This window comes from Chionomys nivalis, chromosome 9 (assembly GCF_950005125.1).
Source record: "Chionomys nivalis chromosome 9, mChiNiv1.1, whole genome shotgun sequence".
Taxonomy (NCBI): Eukaryota; Metazoa; Chordata; class Mammalia; order Rodentia; family Cricetidae; genus Chionomys; species Chionomys nivalis.
The window spans coordinates 53,624,253-53,644,910 of NC_080094.1; the positions used below are offsets into that span (position 1 = coordinate 53,624,253).

Consider the following 20,658-nt stretch of genomic DNA (forward strand, 5'->3'; position numbering starts at 1 on the left):
TAATACAGATATACTGTGATATAGATACACACCACGAGTAGATACACAATAGTGCCTACATTGGAACTGAACTGAGTAGTCTGCACAGGCACACAGCGGAGCATATACTCTATGTGTGTGTATATACACACACACACACAATAGTGCCTACATTGGAACTGAACTGAGTAGTCTGCACAGGCACACAGAGGAGCATATACTCTATGTGTGTGTATACACACACACAGAATAGTGCCTACATTGGAACTGAACTGAGTAGTCTGCACAGGCACACAGCAGAGCATATACTCTATGTGTGTGTATACACACACACACAATAGTGCCTACATTGGAACTGAACTGAGTAGTCTGCACAGGCACACAGCGGAGTGTATACTCTATGTTGGCAGTGTAAAAGGAGGACTTAGGGATCAGTATTGAGGTTGCATTCTGAGTACAGAAGTTCTTTTATTGTACAGGACTGTTTTGGCTATCCTGGCTTTTTCCTTTTCCATATGAAGTTGAGTACTGTTCTTTCAAGGTCTTTGAAGAATTTTGCTGGGCATTGCATTAAATCTGTAGATTGTTTTTGGTAAGATTGCCATTTTTGCTATGTTAATTCTGCCTACCCAGGAGAATGGGATATCTTTCCACTTTTTGGTGTCTTCTTCAATTTCTTTCTTCAAAGATTTAAAGTTCTTCCACTTGTTTGGTTAGAGTTACTCAGAGATATTTTATGCTATTTGTGGCTATTGTGAAGGGTGTTGATTCTCTGATTTTTCCCCAGCCCTTTTATCATCTGTGTAAAGGAGGGCTACTGATTTTTTGACTTAATCTTGTGTCCTGCTACATTGCTGAAAGTATTTATGAGTTGTAAAAGTTCCTTGGTAGAATTTTTGGGATCACTTATGTAAACTATCATATCATCAGCAAACAGTGAGAGTTTGACTTCTTCTTTTCCAATTTGTATCCCCTTGATCTCCCTTTGGTGTCTTATTGCTCTAGCTAGGCCCTCAAGAAATATATTGACTAGATATGGAGAGAGTGTCTTGTTCCTGATTTCAGTGAAATCACTGGGAGTTTCTCTCCATTTAGTTTGATGTTGGCTGTTGGCTTGCTGTATATTGCCTTAATTATGTTTAGGTATGTTCCTTGTATCCCTGCTCTCTCCAAGACCTTTATCATGAAGGAATGTTGTATTTTGTAAAAAGCTTTTTCAGCATCTAATGAGATGATCATGTGGTTTTTACTTTTCAGCTTGTTTATATGGTGGATTACGTTGACAGATTTTCATATGTTGAACTATCCCTGCATCTGTGGGATGAAGTCAACTTGATCATGGTGGATGATGGTTCTGATGTGTTCTTGGATTTGATTTGCCAGTATTTTAATTAGTATTTTTTTGCATCAATGATCATGAGTGAGATTGGTCTGTAATTCTCTTTCTTAGTAATGTCTTTCTGTGGTTTGGGTATCAGGGTAATTGTAGCCTCATAAAAAGAGTTTGGCATTGTTCCCTCTGTTTCTATTGTGTGGAATAATTTGAGGAGTATTGGTATTAGTTCTTCTTTGAAAGTCTTGTAGAATTCTGAGCTGAAACCATGTGGTCCTGGGCTTTTTTTGGTTGGGAGACTTTTGATGACTGTTTCTATTTCTTCAGCAGTTATAGGTCTGTTTAATTTGCTTATCTGGTCTTGATTTAATTTGGTAAGTGTTATTTATCCAGGAAGTTGTCCATTTCCTCTAAGTTTTCCAATTTTGTGGAGTACAGGTTTTCAAAATATGACCTGATGATCCTCTGTATTTCCTCCATGTTTGTTGTTATGTTCTCCTTTTCATTTCTAATTTTGTTAATTTGGATATTCTCTCTCTGCCTTTTGGTTAGTTTAGATAAAGGTTTGTCTATTTTGTTGATTTTCTCGACGAACCAACTCTTTGTCTCATTGATTCTTTGTATTGTTTTCTTTGTTTCTATTTTGTTGATTTCAGCTCTCAATTTGATTATTTCCTGCCATCTAGTTATCTTAGATGAGTTTGCTTCTTTTTGTTCTAAAGTTTTAAAATGTTCTGTTAATTCACTAGTGTGGGATTTTTCCAGCTTCTTTATGTAGGCCTTTAGTGCTATGAACTTGCCTCTTAACACTGCTTTCATTGTGTTCCATAAATTTGGGTATGTTGTGTGGTCATTTTCATTGAATTTTAGGAAGCTTTTAATTTCCCCCTTTATTTATTCCTTGACCCATTGATGACACAGGTAATCATTGTTTAATTTCCATGTGTTTGTGGGTTTTCTGGAATTAGTATTGCTGTTGACTTCTAGTTCTAAACCATGGTGATCTGATAAGGTACATTGGATTATTCCAATTTTTTTGTATTTGTTGAGGTTTGTTTTGTTACTAAGTATGTGGTCAACTTTTGAGAAGGTTCCATGAGGTGCTGAAAAGAAGGTATATTCTTTTCTGTTTGGATGCAATATTCTATAGATGTCTGTTAAGTCCATTTGAGTCATAACATCTGTTAGTGCTCTTATTTCTCTGTTCATTTTTTTTGTCTGATTGACCTGTCCAGTGGTGAGAGGGGAGTGCTGAAGTCTCCCACTATTAGTGTGTGGGGTTTAATATATGATTTAAGCTTTAGCAGTGTTTCTTTGACATATGAGGGTGCCCTTGTATTTGGGGCATAGATGTTCAGTATTGAAATTTCCTCTTGATGGATTTTTCCTGTGACTAATATGAAATGTCCTTCTTTGTCTCCTTTGACTGATTTTAGCTTGAAGTCTATTTTGTTAGATATTAGGATAGCTACACCCATTTGTTTCTTAGGTTCATTTGATTGGTATATTTTTTGCCAACCCTTTACTCTGAGATGGTGTCTGTCTTTGAGTTTGAGATGTGTTTCTTGTATGTAGAAGAAGGATGGATTCTGTTTTCATATCCAATCTGTTAGTCTGTGCCTTTTTATAGGTGAGTTGAGTCCATTTACATTAAGGGATATTAATGACCAGTGGTTGCTATCTCCTGTTAATTTAGTTTTCATCGTTGGTGATGTTAATTTGTGCATCTTTTCTTCTTTGGGATTTGCTGTCATGAGATCACCAATTGTCTGTGTTTTTGTTGGTGTAGCCATCTTCCTTGGGTTGGAGTTTTCCTTCTGGTATTTTGTGTAGGGCTGGGTTTGTGGCTAGGTACTGGTGAAATCTAGATTTGCCATGGAATATCTTGTTTTGTCCTTCTATGGTGATTGACAGTTTTGCTGGGTATAGTAGTCTGGGCTGGCATCTATGGTCTCTTAATGTCTGCATAATGCTTGACCATGACCTTCTGGCTTTCATTATCTCCAATGAGAAGTCAGGTGTAATTCTGATAGGTCTTTATATGTTACTTGGCCTTTTTCCTTTGCAGATCTTAATATTCTTTCTTTACTCTGTATGTTTAGTGTTTTGATTATTATGTGGTGAGAGGACTTTTTTTTTTTTTTTTTGATCCAGTCTATTTGGTGCTCTGTAAGCTTCTTGTATCTTCATAGGCATATCTTTCTTTAGGTAGAGAAAGTTTTCTTCTATGATTTTCTTAAATAAATTTTCTGTGCCTTTGAGTTGAACTTCTCCTTCTTCTATACCTATTATTCTAAGATTTGGTCTTTTCATGGTGTCCCATATTTTATGGATATTTTGGGTTAAGCTTTTGTTAGATTTAATGTTTTTTTTTTTTAACTGATGAGTCTATTTCCTCTATTGTATCTTTAGCACTTAAGAGTCTTTCTTCCATTTCTTATATTCTGCTGGTCATGCTTGCATTTGTGGTTCCTGATCTTTTTCTCATGATTTCTGTTTTTATAATTCCTTCAGCTTGTGTTTTCTTTATTGTTTCTATTTCAGTTTTCAAGTCCTGGATAGTTTCTTTTATATGTTTGATTTCTTTTTCTTGGTTTTCTTTAAGTGATTTGCTGATATCTTCCAAATTTTTGTTTGTCTTTCCCTCCATTTCTTTAAGGAAATTTCTCACTTCATCTTTAAGAACTTCAAACATTCTCTTGAAGTTATTTTTTAGATCATTTTCTTCTGGTTCATCCATATTTGTTTTTTCAGGTCTTGCTTTTGTAGGGTTTTTAGGTTTTACTGGTATTGTGTTGCTCTTTGTGGTGTAGTGTGTGATCTTACCTTTTCTATTCATCTTTTCCTCTAATAGGTGTGGTGGGGGCTGTCTGAGATTCTGTTGAATAGTCTTCTAGGTACCAGTGAATCCAAAGATGGTTGTTCCTCGTGGTACAGTCAGTGTCACAGTTCTAGTTACCCCATTGGTTACTCCTGTTCCTGGAGATAGCTCAGTGCCCCTGTGCTTTGCTCTACTCCCTTGGAGTTTGCTCTCTTAGGCCTACTTTGGCCTAGGTTGCTGGCTTTTATCTGTTTCTGTAAATCCTGGTCTGGATTCCTTCCTGCAGAAGTCCCTGGGTTGGCCAGGCAATGGTGGTGCCCGCCTTTAATCCCAGCACTCAGGAGGCAGAGGCAGGCGGATCTCTGTGAGTTCGAGGTCAGCCTGGTCTACAAGAGCTAGTTCCAGGACAGGTTCCAAAGTCCCTGGGTTGGAGTTGGACCTGGAAAGGGTTCTGGTTCCAGTCTACTGCCTTGGAGGTCCCAGGCTTGGGTGTGCCCAAACCCGCAGAGGACCTGCTCACTTCCTCAGAGGTCCCAGACTCACACTCGGACCTGCAGGGGTTCCAGGTTCTTGCCTATTCCATTTGATGTCCCAGACCAATGCTCAAACCACAGAGGTCCTGGCTCAGGCCTACTCTGTCTGAGGTCCCAGACTCATGCCTGTCCCATAATGTGTTACATGGAGACATAGAGCCGCCTATCCACTGTGTTGCTAAGACACTACTTGGAAGCCCAGCACTGTTTTTTGTACAGTGAAGTTTTCCTTAAATAACATTCACTTTCCTTATGTATCTATTTTTTTCATCCCTCTGAAACATTTTTCCTTACCACAATCAGTTTTGAAACATTTTTCCTAACCATAATCAGTTCTGAACCATTTTCCTTACCATAATCAGTTTTTAAAACTTGAAAATGTAAAATTTCTTCTGCCATAAGTCTCTTTTTTCATTTTCATCAATAAAAAAGTATGATGAAAACTGGCCATAGTGGTGTGTACCTTTAATCCCAGTACTCGGGAGGCAGAGGCAGGTGGATCTCTGGAAATTCAAGGTAGCCTGCTCTACAAAGCAAGTTCCAGGACAGCCAGGACTATGGAGAGACCTTTACTCAGCCTAGCCCCCCAAAAGAAATCACAATGAAACAAATATGAAGAACCCTGAATGGGCAGAATGTATTCTAAATGTTTACAGCTACTTCGTGGCTTTCTGTCTAAAAGCAAATGTAGATATTATAAAAGAGGGAAAAAGCAGGAAGTGAGCAAAGCATCGGCGATTAGACTGCCCTGCTGGAAAGTAGGAGCAGTGAGGCATGGTAATCAGAGATCCCTGTCAGACAGTTAGTTCAGCAAGGCCAGGATGTTCTAGGGATTTCTTACCTGCATAATTCCACTTATAAATGTTAGACCACCTTGCAGGAAATGTCCATCAACAAATATCCCAAACGAAAAGCAGCAACCCAATTTTCCATCAATTATTTCACCAACAAACCATGGTCCTGACAGAGGAATGGGCAGAAAAGCAGGAGATTAAAAAACTATGAGTCTTTCCAGGCATGGTGCTATATGCTTTAATCCCAGAACTCAGGAGACAGATCTCTGTGAGTTTGAGGACAGCCTGGTCTACAAAGCAAGTTCCAGGACATTCAGGGCTATACAGAGATACCCTGTCTTGAAAAATGAAACAAACAAATAAACAAATAAACAAACCTATGGGTCTAGGCCAGTGTGGTCACTTAGTGGGTTAGGGTACCTGTCACTAAGCCTGACCACCTGAGTTCAGTTCCTGTGACCCACATAGTGGAAGGAGAGAACTGACTCTTGCAAGTTATTCTCTGACTGCTAAATACACACTGTGGCACATGTGCCCACACATATAAACATGCATAGAAAATAAAATGTGATGGTTTGAGAGAAAATGGCCTTTCAAGAAAATGGCACTATTAGGAGGTATGGCCTTGTTAGGTAGGTAGATATGGTTTTGTTGAAAAAAGTGTGTCACTGTGTAGGTGGGCTTTGAGGACTTGTATATGCTCAAGCCATGCCCAGTGAGGCAGACCACTTCCTGTTGTCTGCTGTTCAAGATGTAGGACTCTCAGCTCCAGCACCATGTCTGCCTGCACACTGCCATGTTGCACAATGATGACAATGGACTAATCCTCTGGAACTGTAAGCCTCCCCATTAAATGTTTCCCTTTAAAAGAGTTGCTGTGGTCCTGGTGTCTCTTTACAGCAACAGAAACCCTAACTAAGACAGAAGTTGGCACCAGGAGTGGAGTACTACTGTGATAGGCCTGGCCACGGTTTTGTTTGGAGGAATATGGACTTTGGGAATTTGGGTTAGGAAAGCAGAATGCTTTAAAGGCTGTTTAATGGGCCATCCTAGTAGGAATATGGAAGACAGTGGTGCTGAGTGTATTTTGAACTGTGGGTGCCTGGATCAAGAGGTTTCATAGGAGAAGAATGTTAATATGTAGCCTAGAGATTGTTCTTGTGATATTTGGGTAAAGAATGTGGCTGCTCTTTGCCTTTGTCTGGAAAATCTGCCTGAGGCAAGAGTTTTGGATTAATTCATTGGCAGAGGGAAATCTCAAAACAGCCTAGTATAGACTCTGTCATGTGGTTATTAGTGTTAACTCTGATAAAGTTATAATGAAAAGTTATAATGAAAAGGAGCAAGCTGAGCAAATAAAAATACAAAACATACAGATTGAGAAAAGGGGCACCAGGATGTGGAATAGAGCTAAATCCTGTGTTTAAGGAGATAAATGGATTAAGAAATGGAATAAAGGGAGTGGTGACCTCAGAGCAAATTCCTACCCAGCTAAATTTCCGATTTGTGAAAAGGAATTAAAGAAAAGCTTAGAGCCTGCCATGGTGGTACACACCTTTAATCCCAGCACTTGGGAGGCAGAGGCTGGCAGATCTCTGGGTTTGGGGCCAGTCTGTTCTACAGAGTAAGTTCAAGGACAGCCAAACTTAGACAACAGAATGTTAAAAACCTTATGAGCATGATAGGCTTTCCAGAATTTACAAGCCACATGCCTATTTCAAGTATATCATAGACTGATAGGATTTCATAATCCAGAAAAGTGTAGAGAAAATAGCTGGTTTTTATTTTTTTTTGCTTTAAATTTCATTTATATTTCTTTATGTCTTAGTTGGGGCTTCTATTACTATGAAGAGACACCTTTATAAGAGCAATTTTTGTAGAAGAAAACATTTAATGGGGTGGTTTACAGTTTCAGAGGTTTGAAAATGATTTATGAGGAACTCATATGCCATTTGTTATACCTGGAATATAAATTATTTTGTTGACAAAATTCTCAATATATTCTTTAGCAGAATTCTCTATAATCTCAGAGTTTATCCTTTACTTACCAAGCACTGTGTATAAAGTCAGCAACAATACAGAGTAGTAGAAGATATTAGTTTTGCCCAAGATATGAAGGGAAAATGCGGTCATATTTGCAAATCCCGGAGGTTCTAAACAGAAGAAAAGAATTAAAAACCTGGTAAACACATGCAAAGTTAATTTCTCTAAAGCTTTTCTAGAAGATTTCCTTCTTTAGACTTTCTAAAACTCAGAACCCTGGGGAGCCAACATACACAGAATCGCAGACGGCAAAGCTCAAATGTGGCTTTGTTGTAGGTCAGACAGACACGTAGAAGGGAATACCTAATTATATATACTATAATAGATTGAATTCTCAGATAGACTATGAGTTTAAATGACAGACACACTTGCCAGAGGTCTATACTACACTCTTTTATCATCAGGTTGATCTGAAAGATTTTGCCATGTTCAGAGGATGATCAATCAAGCCATGACTCTTTTCCATAGGATTCAGTATTTAAACAGTGCACAGACTTCTAAAAGCTATATCAAATATATGTATTTTCCCTGTTTGTGATGTGTTCTCACTTTACAGAGCACTCCCCATCAGTGGACAGACAATACAGACCTAGGGACGACTCATGGAAGGACACAGAGGGAAGAAGGCAGCCGTTCACAAGGCAAGAAGAAAAGCCCTCCCTCCCAGAGTGGGGAGTCTTGGTCTTGGACTTTTAGCTATAGAATTTTGAGAAAAGATTTTGCTGTGGTTTGGGCCAACTATGGTATGCTGTTATTTAAGACCTAACAAACTAATATACATCTTTACTTTAAAAATGTGGTGATAGTTCTGTCCAAATCCTTTGAAACTAGATTCTTTGTATCTTTTTGATTCATATATAATTAGTCATATATTATTCATATATTACATCCTGACTGCAGTTTCCCGTCTCTCTACGCCTCCCAGTTCCCCCACCACCACCTTTCCTCCCTGGATGGCCAGTAACCAGAGGCTGGATATCCCTGAGACCTAGAACCAAACACAACTGGTAGAAAAAAAATTAATGAAATAATTCCTAATGATATTCCACTATACTCATAGATCCCTTATATCTTCAAAGGAACATATTTCTTTTAAGCCAGATAACTGAGAAGGTGGGTTGTAGCTATTAAGGTAATCAATCAGTCAGGAAGAATATGCTAATATGTAATTTTAATGCTATTTTAAAATTAGTAAAGCAACCTTAACCCTCCAAGATTTAAATGTTAACAGAAAAGGTCTATGAATGCCAGTCCAAAGTCCAGCTCTTGCTTCTCTCTTTTGGATGTGACATAAAATAGTACTCTCTAAGCCTGGATGCTTCAGAATCACCTAAACACTTAGGAGTGGATTTCCATGCTGCTGCTCTTATACTCCAATCTATATTTTTAATGTCCTTAGGTGATTCTTTTTTTCCTTTCCTTTCGTTTTGTTGTTGTTGTTTTGTTTTGTTTTGAGATTCTTACTCTGTATTGCCGTCTGGCCCCAAACTCACTATGTAGCCCAGGACATTCTTGTGTTCATGGCAATCTTCCTGCCTTAGCCTCTTGGGTGGTAGGATGACAGGCATGAGCCACAGCACACCTTGCTTGGGCCAGACTAAGTCATCAAGAATGCAAGGAGGACAAAAGTACTGCTGTCCTCCACCCTCTCAGTACAGCCTAAGCAGAAGCAGGACAGGACCAAGTATGATCGCAGTAAAGGATGGAAACAGTTGGAAACTGGGGGAAAGGTTAGCTAGCTGCAGCTCCATGTTTCAGCTCTGTAAACCAATAGTCAGCGTTGGGGCTTTGATAGGAACATGTTTATAAACAGCTTCACTAGGAAAAGCAAGAGTGGAAACACAAATGACTCTTCTGTTTAAACACATGAGGCACGAAAGGTACACTCTCTAGTGCCGTTGCCCAGCTCTACTGACATCACATCATCTAGGAAGAAGTAAGCAACAATTACAGCAGGTACCATGGAGGCACACAAAATCTTTCTCCTGTCTTGAGACTGGCCTCTAACTCTAGATCCTCCTGTCTTCATCTCTCTTGTGCTGGGATTCTATGCACATGACACACAGCCTGGTGGCATGCTGAATCTCCATGACTTCCTTAACAAGGATGACATGCATCTGCTATGCTCAAGGCATCAAGGTAGGTGTTAGCATACATGTTATTTAGGATGGGTGTTAAAAACGACAGACACAGGTAATCACCCTTAACAAGTCTGAGATGAGACAATTATAACACCAGACCACTTCCTCCAGTCATAGACTCTCAACAGGGAGGAAATGGCTAAGGAGAGAAGGGGAAAAAATCTGGTGAGGATGTGGGACTTTCCTGCTCACTGTCATAATTTGAAAATTCACCTTCCTCTAGCTGTATTAATAATGATCAATTAATTCCCATATTTATCACTGTATTACAGAGACAGCACAGGGAAAGACATCTCTCAGGAGAGGTAGTGAGTACCACAGGCACCACCTTATAGCGACCCCATAGCCTGCCCAGAGTGCCATTCAGGATTACATGTGCCCCACTTAAATTTTACCCCTCTCCAATTTGAGACAGAATGTCACTGTGTGGCCCCAGCTGGCCTGGAATTCCATATGCAAACCAGCTGGCCTTGAACTCATGGAGATTCATAATGCCTCTGTCTCCTGAGTTCTGGGATTAAAAGCATGTGCACTATGCCCAGCCAAATTCTTCCAGGTTGTATTAGTGCCTTATTTTTAATATTTGAATTAAATTTTTTCTATTCAAAGGTATTTCAAACATAAACTTACATTAAATAGCTATTTATAAAAAAACAATTACTTAAATTAAAAGTTGGCCATTTTGAGTTATATTGTGAATTTGCCATATTTTGATTAAATCACATTTTATTGCCATATACTGGGGTGGGAAAGAATTATTTTTCAAGATAAATATCACAGAAAAAATAATGGTCATCTGAAGAATGCACCTCACAGAGTGCAACGAAGACAGTTCACACTGCTTTGTATCTTTGCTAACGATGAGGGTGTTATGGGATACTTTTAAGTCCTCTGAGAACAAAGGGAATCATGTCTACTGACCTTTAAGCTCTGGGTATGCTAGATATCTAAATGTAATCAGAATGGTGAGCTGGGTCAGCACAATCAACACAAACAGGACCCGGGCCTGCAAAGAAAGAGACATTGATATGAACAGATATGCTGGCACAACTCCAGGCAAGGCTTTTAAACTGGCTTCATTAACAAAATGTATGAGACATAATAAGAAATACGTATTTCAATCTATAAATTTCCTGCCAATAACTCCTAAGATCTTTATAATTTTATAAATGATAACAGGAAATAGTAGAATACTTCCTCATAAAATACTTGGTTATAGCCCCAGGTTCCTCAGACAGCTCTGGGGTGGTGAGCAGAAGGAATGTCACCTGTGATTAATAAGAAGCTTTAGAATAGGGGGCTAGTTGCTAGATGGATCAGCTAAGCGCCGAGGGCTGGCACCGTGTCCTTATACCATCCCCCTTTGTTCTCCAGGGGAAAGGGCGTTGAATTCATCACTAAGGGCCAATAATTTAACCAACCAGGCCTACACAGGGAAACTTGCATAGAAACCCTGGGTGAAGGGTTCCAGAGACGACTCTAGTGAATAGCAGGAGTGCTGGGACGGGGAGTGGCATGTGCCTCCTAGGACGTGGACAATGACGTTCAAGCCTCTTCCCTGCCTCTCTTCTATCTGGTTGATACTGAGTTTTATCCTTAAATAATAAACCAGTAATCGTAAGGAAACTGTCTTCCTGAGTTCTGTGAGCCATTCTAGAAAACTACTAATCCCAAGAAAGGAAGTCTTAGGAACCTCCAATTTACAGCTAGTCCATCTGAAGCACAGGACATTCTGGATCCGACTGCTGTGAGGAGGGAGGGTGGGAGGAGGGCTGAGCCCTTAGCCTGTGGGATCTACACTATTTCTTGGCAGTCATTATGAGAACTGAGTTAAATTCTAGAACACCCCAATCAGTATCCATGGAGAACTAGAAAACTATTTAAGCCAGAAAGCCCCACACATTTGGTATTTGAAGTGTGTGAAGAAGGGGAAACAGGGTTTTGTTTTTAACATCACAACAAAATACTCTGTAATAAAAAATGTGGCTAAAGAGATTAATAAATATCTGATTAACTGATAATATCATGAACGGCTTAGTATTGCTTTTTCTCAATTTACTTGAACCAGTATTAGAGGTTCATTATACCTGAAGGGTAATCTGTTTATTTAAAGTTGGATATGGGGCAAGGGTAAATTGTATACCACAGGGCTAAATAAGCAAAGAATACTCTCTCTCTCTCTCTCTCTCTCTCTCTCTCTCTCTCTCTCTCTCTGTTTCTCTCTCTCTATCTGTGTCTCTTTCTCCTTTTTTGTTTTTTGAGACAGGGTTTCTCTGTAGTTTTGGAGCCTGTCCTGGAACTAGCTCTTGTAGACCAGGCTGGCCTCGAACTCACAGAGATCTGCCTGCCTCTGCCTCCCGAGTGCTAGGATTAAAGGCGTGTGCCACCACTGCGTGGCTGAAACTCTGTCTTGAAAAAACAAAAGAAAGAAAGAAAAGGCCGGGTGGTGGTGGCGCACACCTTTAATCCCAGCACTCGAGAGGCAGAGGCAGGCGGATCCCTGCGAGTTCGAGGCCAACCTGGTCTACAAGAGCTAGTTCCAGGACAGAGAAACCCTATCTCGAAAAATCAAAAAAAAAAAAAAAAAAAAAAAAAAAGAAAAAATCTCCCGAATAAAATTTAAGATTAGTTGGGACGGTGGAGGCAGTGGCCCCACACGCCTTTGATCCCAGCACTAGGGAGGCAAAGGCAGATGGATCTCTGAATTCAAGTGATGATGTACAAAGTGAGTTCCAGGACAGCCAGGGCTATACAGAGAAACCCTATCTCGAAAAAACAAAAAGAATATAAAACAAAAACTTTAAATTAATGAAGAAACCACCATCCAAAAATTGTAATGATGAAATGAAATACCCATTATTCATTTTTTTCAAAAAGCATAATTATGCATGTAATAAAAGCAAATTGGAAAAAAAAGCAAATTATTTAAATATTATGCATGTAAGTGTATACCCTAAGCTATTTGAGGGAAGTAAAATTAAGGAAGGTTTCAATTATCCTCAACAGTTTACTCTGTATTATTGTGTGTGTGTGTGTGTGTGTGTGCTGTGTTGATGTTCACGACAAGGAAGAGTTCATGGACTGTGAAATAATAGTCAGCCACAGTGATGTGCACTTGTATAATCCATGTACTCAGGAAGCTGAGGCAGGAGGATTGCTTGATCTCAAATATCCAAGGCTACCCTGAAAAACACAGTAATATTTTGCCTCAAAAATCAATAAAGAATAAATATGCACACACATACGCACAAACTAATATAAGAAAATAACCAAAAGAAGTTCTTGAGGGCTAAAGAGATGGCTCAGCAGTTAAGAGCACTCACTGGCTGTTCTTCCACAGGATCCAGGTTTGATTCCCAGCATTACAACCATCCAAAATGCCAGTTCCAGAGGATCTGATGCCCTCTTCTGACCTCCAAGGAAACCAGGCATGCATTTGGTACACAAACATACATGTATACAAAATACTCATACACATAAAAAAATAGGTAAATCTTTATCAAAAGAAAGAAAAGCCTGGCTTGGTGAGATCTTGGTGAGATCTTGGTGAGATGGCTCAGCAGTACAGTCACTTCCCAACAAGCTTGATGACCTGAATTCAGTCCTTGGGATGGTCCATGTGGTGGAAGGAGAGAACCAGCTCCAGTGGGCTGTCCTCTGACCTCCACACACATGCCATGGTACATACATCCCTATCACATACACACAAAACATTGTATTCTTATAGATAAACAGTAAACTTTGTTTTACAAGGTTTAAAACTATTATTTAGAACTTTGCATTTACCATTTCCAGTTAAAACAAACACTCACATACAAGTAACATTTTATTGAATTTACTTACCACAATGTAGTGGTCAGTGAGGAGAATAAATGATGCCAAAGGATCAAATTTGAGATGCGTGTTCTCTTTAGCAGAAAATATGTGGTGAACACTCTTACTTCTTCCAGCAGAATCCTAGTTACAAACACAGCCAAGAAGCAACTTACAGACATACAGTATGTGTAGGTTCTGATTATACACCTATTTACAGTTTCTCAACAACAAAGGTTTCCTGGGCTTGAGGACCACCTTGTCTTCCCACACTAAACCTAAAGGCTGAATCTGAAGGAGGTGGGGTTGAGGGGCTGCACTGAAGAGAAGCAGTGGTGGAGCTCAGACAGTAAGGACAGAAATGAGAAGTAAAGAGCAAGAGGGTGGTGCAAACCTTTAATCCCAGAACTTGGGAAGCAGAAGTAGGTGGATCTCTGAGTTTGAGGCCAGCCTGGTCTACAGAGTGAATTCCAGTCAGAACCTGTTTAGTGAGAGCCTGTGTTAAAAAAGAAGGAGGAAAAGAAAAGGAGGAGGGGGAGAAAGAGAATAATGGCTCAGTTGGTGAAATGCTTGCTGCTGAAGCCATCCCCAAATTCAATCCCTGGAATCCACGCAAAAAGCCAGAAATGGGCTGCAGAGATGACAGAATCATGAAGAATAGGGTTTGGACGCTACCACATATAACAAGCTTGGTGTCCTGCAAATGCCTTTTAACACCAGCTCTGAGGAAAATGACACACCTTCTTCTAGCTTCTGTAATTATACAGGTACACATACAGACATATAAACAAATACATATATCTATTACCCCAGTCCTAGGGGGAGGAGGAAGAGAGATTGAGTCCCAGAATTCACTGGCTGGCCAGGTTAGTCATATCAGTTCAGTGAGAGACCCTGCCTCCAAAGATAAAGTAGAGGTTGGGGAAGTGGACTTCAGTGATTGAAGTTCTTGTGCACAAGTATGAAAACGAGAGTTCAGATACAGGGCTGGAGAGGTGGCTCAGAGGTTAAGAGCACTGGCTGCTCTTTTGTAATGAGATCTGGTGCCCTCTTCTGGCCTGAAGGGATACACGCAGGCAGAACACTATATACATAATGAATGAATGAATGAATGAATGAATGAATGAATGAGAGTTCCGATACCAAAAACTCATATAAATTAAGTGGGTATGGTGGCCTGCCTGCCTCTAACTCCAACCTTAGAAGTTTTAAGTGGGATCCTCAAGCTGGCTAGGGAGACCAGTGTTGTGGACTATTCCTTTACGCTGTGTGAACATATGTCACTGTGATTGGTTTAATAGCTAGGCAGTATTTTCAGGGCAGAGCGAATGCTGAGAAGACGAAGGTGGAGTCAAGAAGAGATGCCAGGAGACACAGAGCAAGCAGCATGGGCAGTATAGAGTAAAGGTAACAAAGCCACATATAAGAATATAGATTAAAAGATATGGGTTTATTTAAGCTATAAGAGCTAGTTAGAAACAAATCTAAGCTATCAGCTAAGCTTTTATAATTAATAATAAGTCTCCACATAATGATTTGGGAGCTGGCAGGCAGGACAGAAAAAAACCGCCTACAGACCAGCCATATTTGCATGCTCTGGCTTTGATTACGAGACCCTGCCTCACTGAATAATATGGAATATTGAATGATATTTTGATTGTGTTCTGACAAAGCTTGCTTGGAGTCAGAGGGCAGAGCTAGCCACTAGTTGACCATAGAGGTTTGGAGAACTGTAGACAGACAAGACGGGACTGAGAGGGGATCTCAATCCTTTGGACTGTAAATCGAAGAGGCAGGAAGCAACTGGTAGCTGCTCCCAGTGCTCTGATCTTTCAGATTCTTACCCCAATATTTGACTCCCAATTTTTTATTTTTATTTTTTTAATTAATTAATTTATTTTTTTGGTTTTTCAAGACAGGGTTTCTCTGTGGCTTTGGAGCCTGTCCTGGAACTAGCTCTGTAAACCAGGCTGGTCTTGAACTCACAGAGATCCGCCTGCCTCTGCCTCTGTCTACAGAGCTAGTTCCAGGACAGGCTCCAAAGCCACAGAGAAACCCTGTCTCGAAAAACCAAAAAAAAAAAAAAAAAAAAGAAATGGAAGATATTGCCAGGTGGTGGTATTATACACCTTTAATCCCAGCAGTCAGGACAGGGGCCAGCCTGATCTACAGAGAGAGTTCCAGGACAGCCAGGGCTAATTGTTATGTAAGCCTTGTTTGGATTCTGATTTGAATCAACCAAATGCATATGCGTGCACATATATGTGCACACATACACACACAAACAAACACACATGCACATGTGTGTTCATACAACCATACCTATCTAATGTGATGTATTTAAATTGGACAGAACTTTACCATTAATGAGTGGAAGAACCAAGCTACCTGTTTAATAATCAGTCAGTAGATTGAATTCTTCTGAGATAGTATCTCACTGTAGGAGCCAGCCATGATAAGCTTAATAGAAACAGACCACCCAAAGAAAGTTCTTTACCCAACCATTATCACCTGCCAGTGTAGGACCTAGCCAAGATAAGTTTAAAGGAGGCCTGAGTCTCAGTAGTTTACCCTGAGGCAATACCTGGTTGCAGGAAGGACCACAAACTGAGATTACCCAACCACCACCCAAGAACAGACCATCCAAAGGAAATGCCTAATGTTCCAACTGCTGTAGATAGGATCACCTGCCAGCACACACTCACCAGGACACCCCTAGACAAATGTCAGCCAATCAGGGGTCCTGAACCTTAGAAGTCCCTCACTCCCATTTTTACTACTAAAAAAACTCAACTCTAACTGACCTCGGGGCTCTCTGATTATTCCAATACGTTGGACATACAGAGAGACTGAGTTTGCAAACTTGTATAAAATAAAGGCTCATTGCTTTTACATACAGCACTCAGACTCCTTGTTGGTTTCTGGAGGACTTTGCGGATCTGGACATAACACTTACCATATTACCTGGGCTAACCTCAAACTCATGGTCCTCTTCCCTCCGTCTCCTGAGTAGTTAGGATTATATATATATGTGCCACCTAACCAGGCTTTAGCAGATTAATTTTTTAAAGTCATGAATGTAAGATTGAAAACAGATATCCATGATTGCGTAGGGATAAAAGCAGATCACAAGGACAAGAAAACTCGGGGCCAATGAGATGGCTCAATGGATAAAGGTGCTTGCCACGATGCCTAAACCTGAGGTAAATTCCCATGACTGTATGGTATATTTAAAGGAGAACAGACCCCCTCCAACTGTCCTCTAACCTCCACACTTGCATCATGGTGCCTGTAGTTCTCCCTGCCCGGACACAGAAAATAAATACATCAAATGTAACTTCCAAAAGAACATGCTAAATATCCTGTGTTCAAACTTTATTTACTGTTTATCAAATTTGTTTACTACCAACTGACTAGCAACAAAACCCAAATCAGAGTTCACTGTGGCGAGAGCCCATGCAATAACAGAAGAAACTAAAAACGACAATTTACCTGGACAGATACTTCTATGGTGTGTGTCCCGTTACTGTAGTTTTTAGGGTTCCACTTCAGTATGAAGATAGGACCAGACACTTGAGCAGCCTGGCCTACATTAGCTCCATCAATCTTAACAGTTACAGAAGTGATGGGGGATAAGGAAAAGGCCAGCACTCTGGAATGAGAGCATGTAGAAGCTGCATGATTTCAGCACAGGACATTGTTCTTAGAGAACAACACTACTGTAACCTGAGGACATAGAATGCAGGCAGGGCCACACTGTACAACTGCAAAGACCTTGTACAACTTGGCAATGAACTGCTAAGAAATTAGCTGAGCGGAGGTGGTGCACACCTTTAGTCCTAGCACTCGGGAGGCAGAGGCAGGTGGATATTTGTGAGTTCCAGGCCAGCCTGGTCTACAAGAGCTAGTTCCAGGACAGGCTCTATAGCTATAGAGAAACCCTGTCTCAAAAAACAACCCCCCCCCAAAAAAACACACAAAAAAAGAAATTGAGACTATGTTTTTTCTTTCTTTTGTAGTGTTAAGGACATGCTAGGCAAGTGTTCTACCACAGAATTATACCCCACACCCCAGAAACTATTATTTTTCATGAAGCAAACCAGTTTCTTCTGAGAAATCTACCTAGCATAGACTAAAAATCCTTTCTGAAGAAATTCCTGAATTCCTGGTTTTACTCTTAGGAAGAGAATGCCTATTAATCCTATGTCAAGTCTATAATTCATTCATTGGTTCCTGATGTACTAACCAGAAAATGCAAGTTATAACCAGAGCTTTTCAGATAACACCTAGTGCTGATATCCAGATGCCATTAAAAATACGATTGAGTAGTTAAATCGGGGTGTGCTTTCTGTGCACAGAGAAGACAGGAATTTGCTTAGTCTGTGCCTTCCGGTGAGAATAGTATGAGAACCTGTCTCTCTGGAGACTGCTTTGAAGGAACGCTCAGAGGTGCTAACAGTAGCCCTTTAGAAGCGGGCAAGCACACGTCTCCTCCATGACGCTGCTCTCCCAGAGCTGTGACGCTGCACTGCTTGTCTGTCTGCCTCAGCCTCTCAGATGCTGTCACCACACCTGGCTTAGATTACTTTTCAAAATAAAATTTAAAAAAATATTTTTAAAAGTGATCTTACATTTGAAAGACGTTTTCCAAAAATAATGTCTCATTAGAATTCTTTTAACAAACATTACCAAAGTCATACATAAACTATATTTTGAATTTCATCAGGATTATACAACCTATTCTTTTGGCAGGTTATTTAGCAAAACGGGGGGTAGAGGAACCCTGATGTATAATACAAATGTCCAAAAGCAGGATATGTGGGGCTGAGGCAGAGTTTTGTGGCAGAGCAGCTGCCTCACTGGAATCCTGAAATGCCCCAAAGCAGCTCTGTCCTTTTTCAGTTAGCTCCCTCCTGTGCTTCACCCCCACACACACACCCAGCTCCCCAACCCCACCAAGCACATCCCACTGAGCAGACTGATCCCAGGCAGCCACAGCATTGTTTTAATGAAGGGAATTGAAGGCTTTGCAACATTTGACCCCCTGCTTGCCTCTGCTAGGGTACAATTGTGGTTTTGACTTATAAACCCTACTCTCCTAGAATTCTTCATAGCAGAAGCCTGCCCTCGGTCTCAGGCTTAAATAAAGAACTCTCATTTGTCCTTACATTTGTGGTGGACTGCAACTTTCTGCTGTGGATTATAACATATAAGGCCTTAATTTGATCCCCAGCCCTGCAAATAATTAATAAAAATGAATAAATAAGTATAGATTACAAGGTAATATGTTATGGTAGTAGCAATGTAAACATGTGAATAGAAAGACTGTAATAAAATATACAAAAAATAATTGAAAGACCCGAATAAATCCAGACCCCTCTAGCAGAAAGAATAGAGCCAAAAAAAATCTAGCAGGAAAAATAGAGCCAAAAATCTAGCAGGGAGAGAAGAACCAAAAATCTAGGTTAGCAGGTTCAGTGACTCTGTTCCAGGAACTAACTGACCATAAAGTTAGATTATAATCTTGAGAACAATCTTGAGAAACGGGGAGTTACCCCATTGTAATGATCACTGGTATTTTCGGAATTTTCCAATGACGCCCTCCCTACCCCCTTTGAGTTGTGGTTTCTTCCCCTAAATACCCCTTCTCCCTGCTTCTCAGGGTCAACCTCTACCCCTGCGTGGAAAATGAGTTTGGGGCCCCAGTGCACTGGTTCCTGTCCTGTCAATAAACCTTGTGTGATTGCAGCAAGGATGGTCTCTCATGAGTTTCTGGGGGGTCATGTTATCCCAAGACTTGAGTGAGAGTCTCCCCATTCCGGGAGTCTTTCATAATGATTGGCTTAAGAGTTTCTGGATGATTTTAAAAGATTTTATCGTCTTTTTTAAAAATTACATTTTAGGGGATTAGAAATAGTGGTAGAACATATGCCTGATATGCGTGAGGCCCCGGATCAAGTCCCAACTCCCAAATTATTTATTTATATATATGTATGTATATATGTGTATAGAATATATGCACACACGTATATATTATGTATATTGAATGGGTTGAAACAATGAATACAGTTTACCTGTGTAGACTGTTGAAAAAAACAGAAGTGGGACATCCCCTAGCTTTTACATGGGAATAGAATCACAATGACTTATTCTTCACCCGTTTCAAAGTGAAAGTAAATTCTGAAACACTGAAACATACCTGATGTGTGTTGAATGGAAGAGCCTTTCTAGTGGTTCATGTTTGGCACAACTATAGAGGAGTGATTTAGGGTTGGTGATAAGAACCACAGGCCACTTGTCAAAGGTTACGTCTGCAAAGCTAAAGAGGTCGTGGTCAAAGGCAAAGATCCGGTACCTGGAGGCCAGAGGAGAGTAAGGGAATTTAGTTACTTCTCACTCTGAGCTTGAGTGGGCTCAGGATGTAGTGGTGGAGTGCTTGCCTAGCGTACAGGGAGCTCTGGGTTCCAAACCCAGGTGTGACACTCAGGAGGTAGAGGCAGGAGGATCAGATGTTTGTGGTCATCCTGGGCTAGACAGTGAGCTACAAGGCGAGCCTGGGCTACAGGAGACCCTGTCTCAAAAAGAGAGGGAGAGACTTGAGAATAAACACAGAGCAAATGTAGAAACCACTGGTGCGGGCTGGGGTTGCTCCAGGCTCTTCCCTCTTTCCTGCAGCTTTGTCTTCCCACCTGTGGGTCAGCAGGACTCTCACTGAGCTCATGACTCTAACGCGTCCCACAACAAGGCCTGCACTCTTTGATTTTAAATCTTTTTAACTTGGTTCACTTTATTCTAGACAGCACTATTACACTATTGTTTTGAACCTGGGGTTCAAACATCATAAGCCCAGGGGCTGGAGAGATGGCTCAGAGGTTAAGAGCATTGCCTGCTCTTCCAAAGGTCCTGAGTTCAATTCCCAGCAACCACATGGTGGCTCACAACCATCTATAATGAGATTTGGTACCCTCTTCTGGCATGTATGTATACACAATAAATAAACAAATAAAGTCTTTAAAAAAAAAATCATAAGCCCAAGATCAGGTATTCTTCATTCCACCAACAATGCTATATCAAGTATGAACTCTCATTTAGTTGAAGAATTTAAATTGCTATGACAGCAATAACTAGAAGGTCAGGCACAAAATTCAAGGGAAAAAAATCTAGTTCCAGTGCACCTGAGAGTCTGGTCCACAGACCAGCC

General features: G+C 40.4%; 1 protein-coding gene across 3 annotated transcripts in view; it reads right to left on the minus strand.

Moving 5' to 3' along the window:
- The window catches only part of Tmem62 (transmembrane protein 62), a 31,303-nt gene that overhangs the window by 1,135 nt on the left and 9,510 nt on the right, over positions 1-20,658 (minus strand). For all 3 annotated transcript variants that reach the window (XM_057780758.1, XM_057780756.1, XM_057780759.1), the window contains 6 exons: positions 19,657-19,812; positions 16,950-17,109; positions 13,488-13,601; positions 10,566-10,650; positions 7,509-7,613; positions 5,508-5,626 (listed from right to left, as the gene is read on the minus strand). In XM_057780758.1, coding sequence (XP_057636741.1) covers positions 5,508-5,626; positions 7,509-7,613; positions 10,566-10,650; positions 13,488-13,601; positions 16,950-17,109; positions 19,657-19,812 — 739 coding nt within the window. The remainder of the gene's footprint in view (positions 1-5,507; positions 5,627-7,508; positions 7,614-10,565; positions 10,651-13,487; positions 13,602-16,949; positions 17,110-19,656; positions 19,813-20,658) is intronic.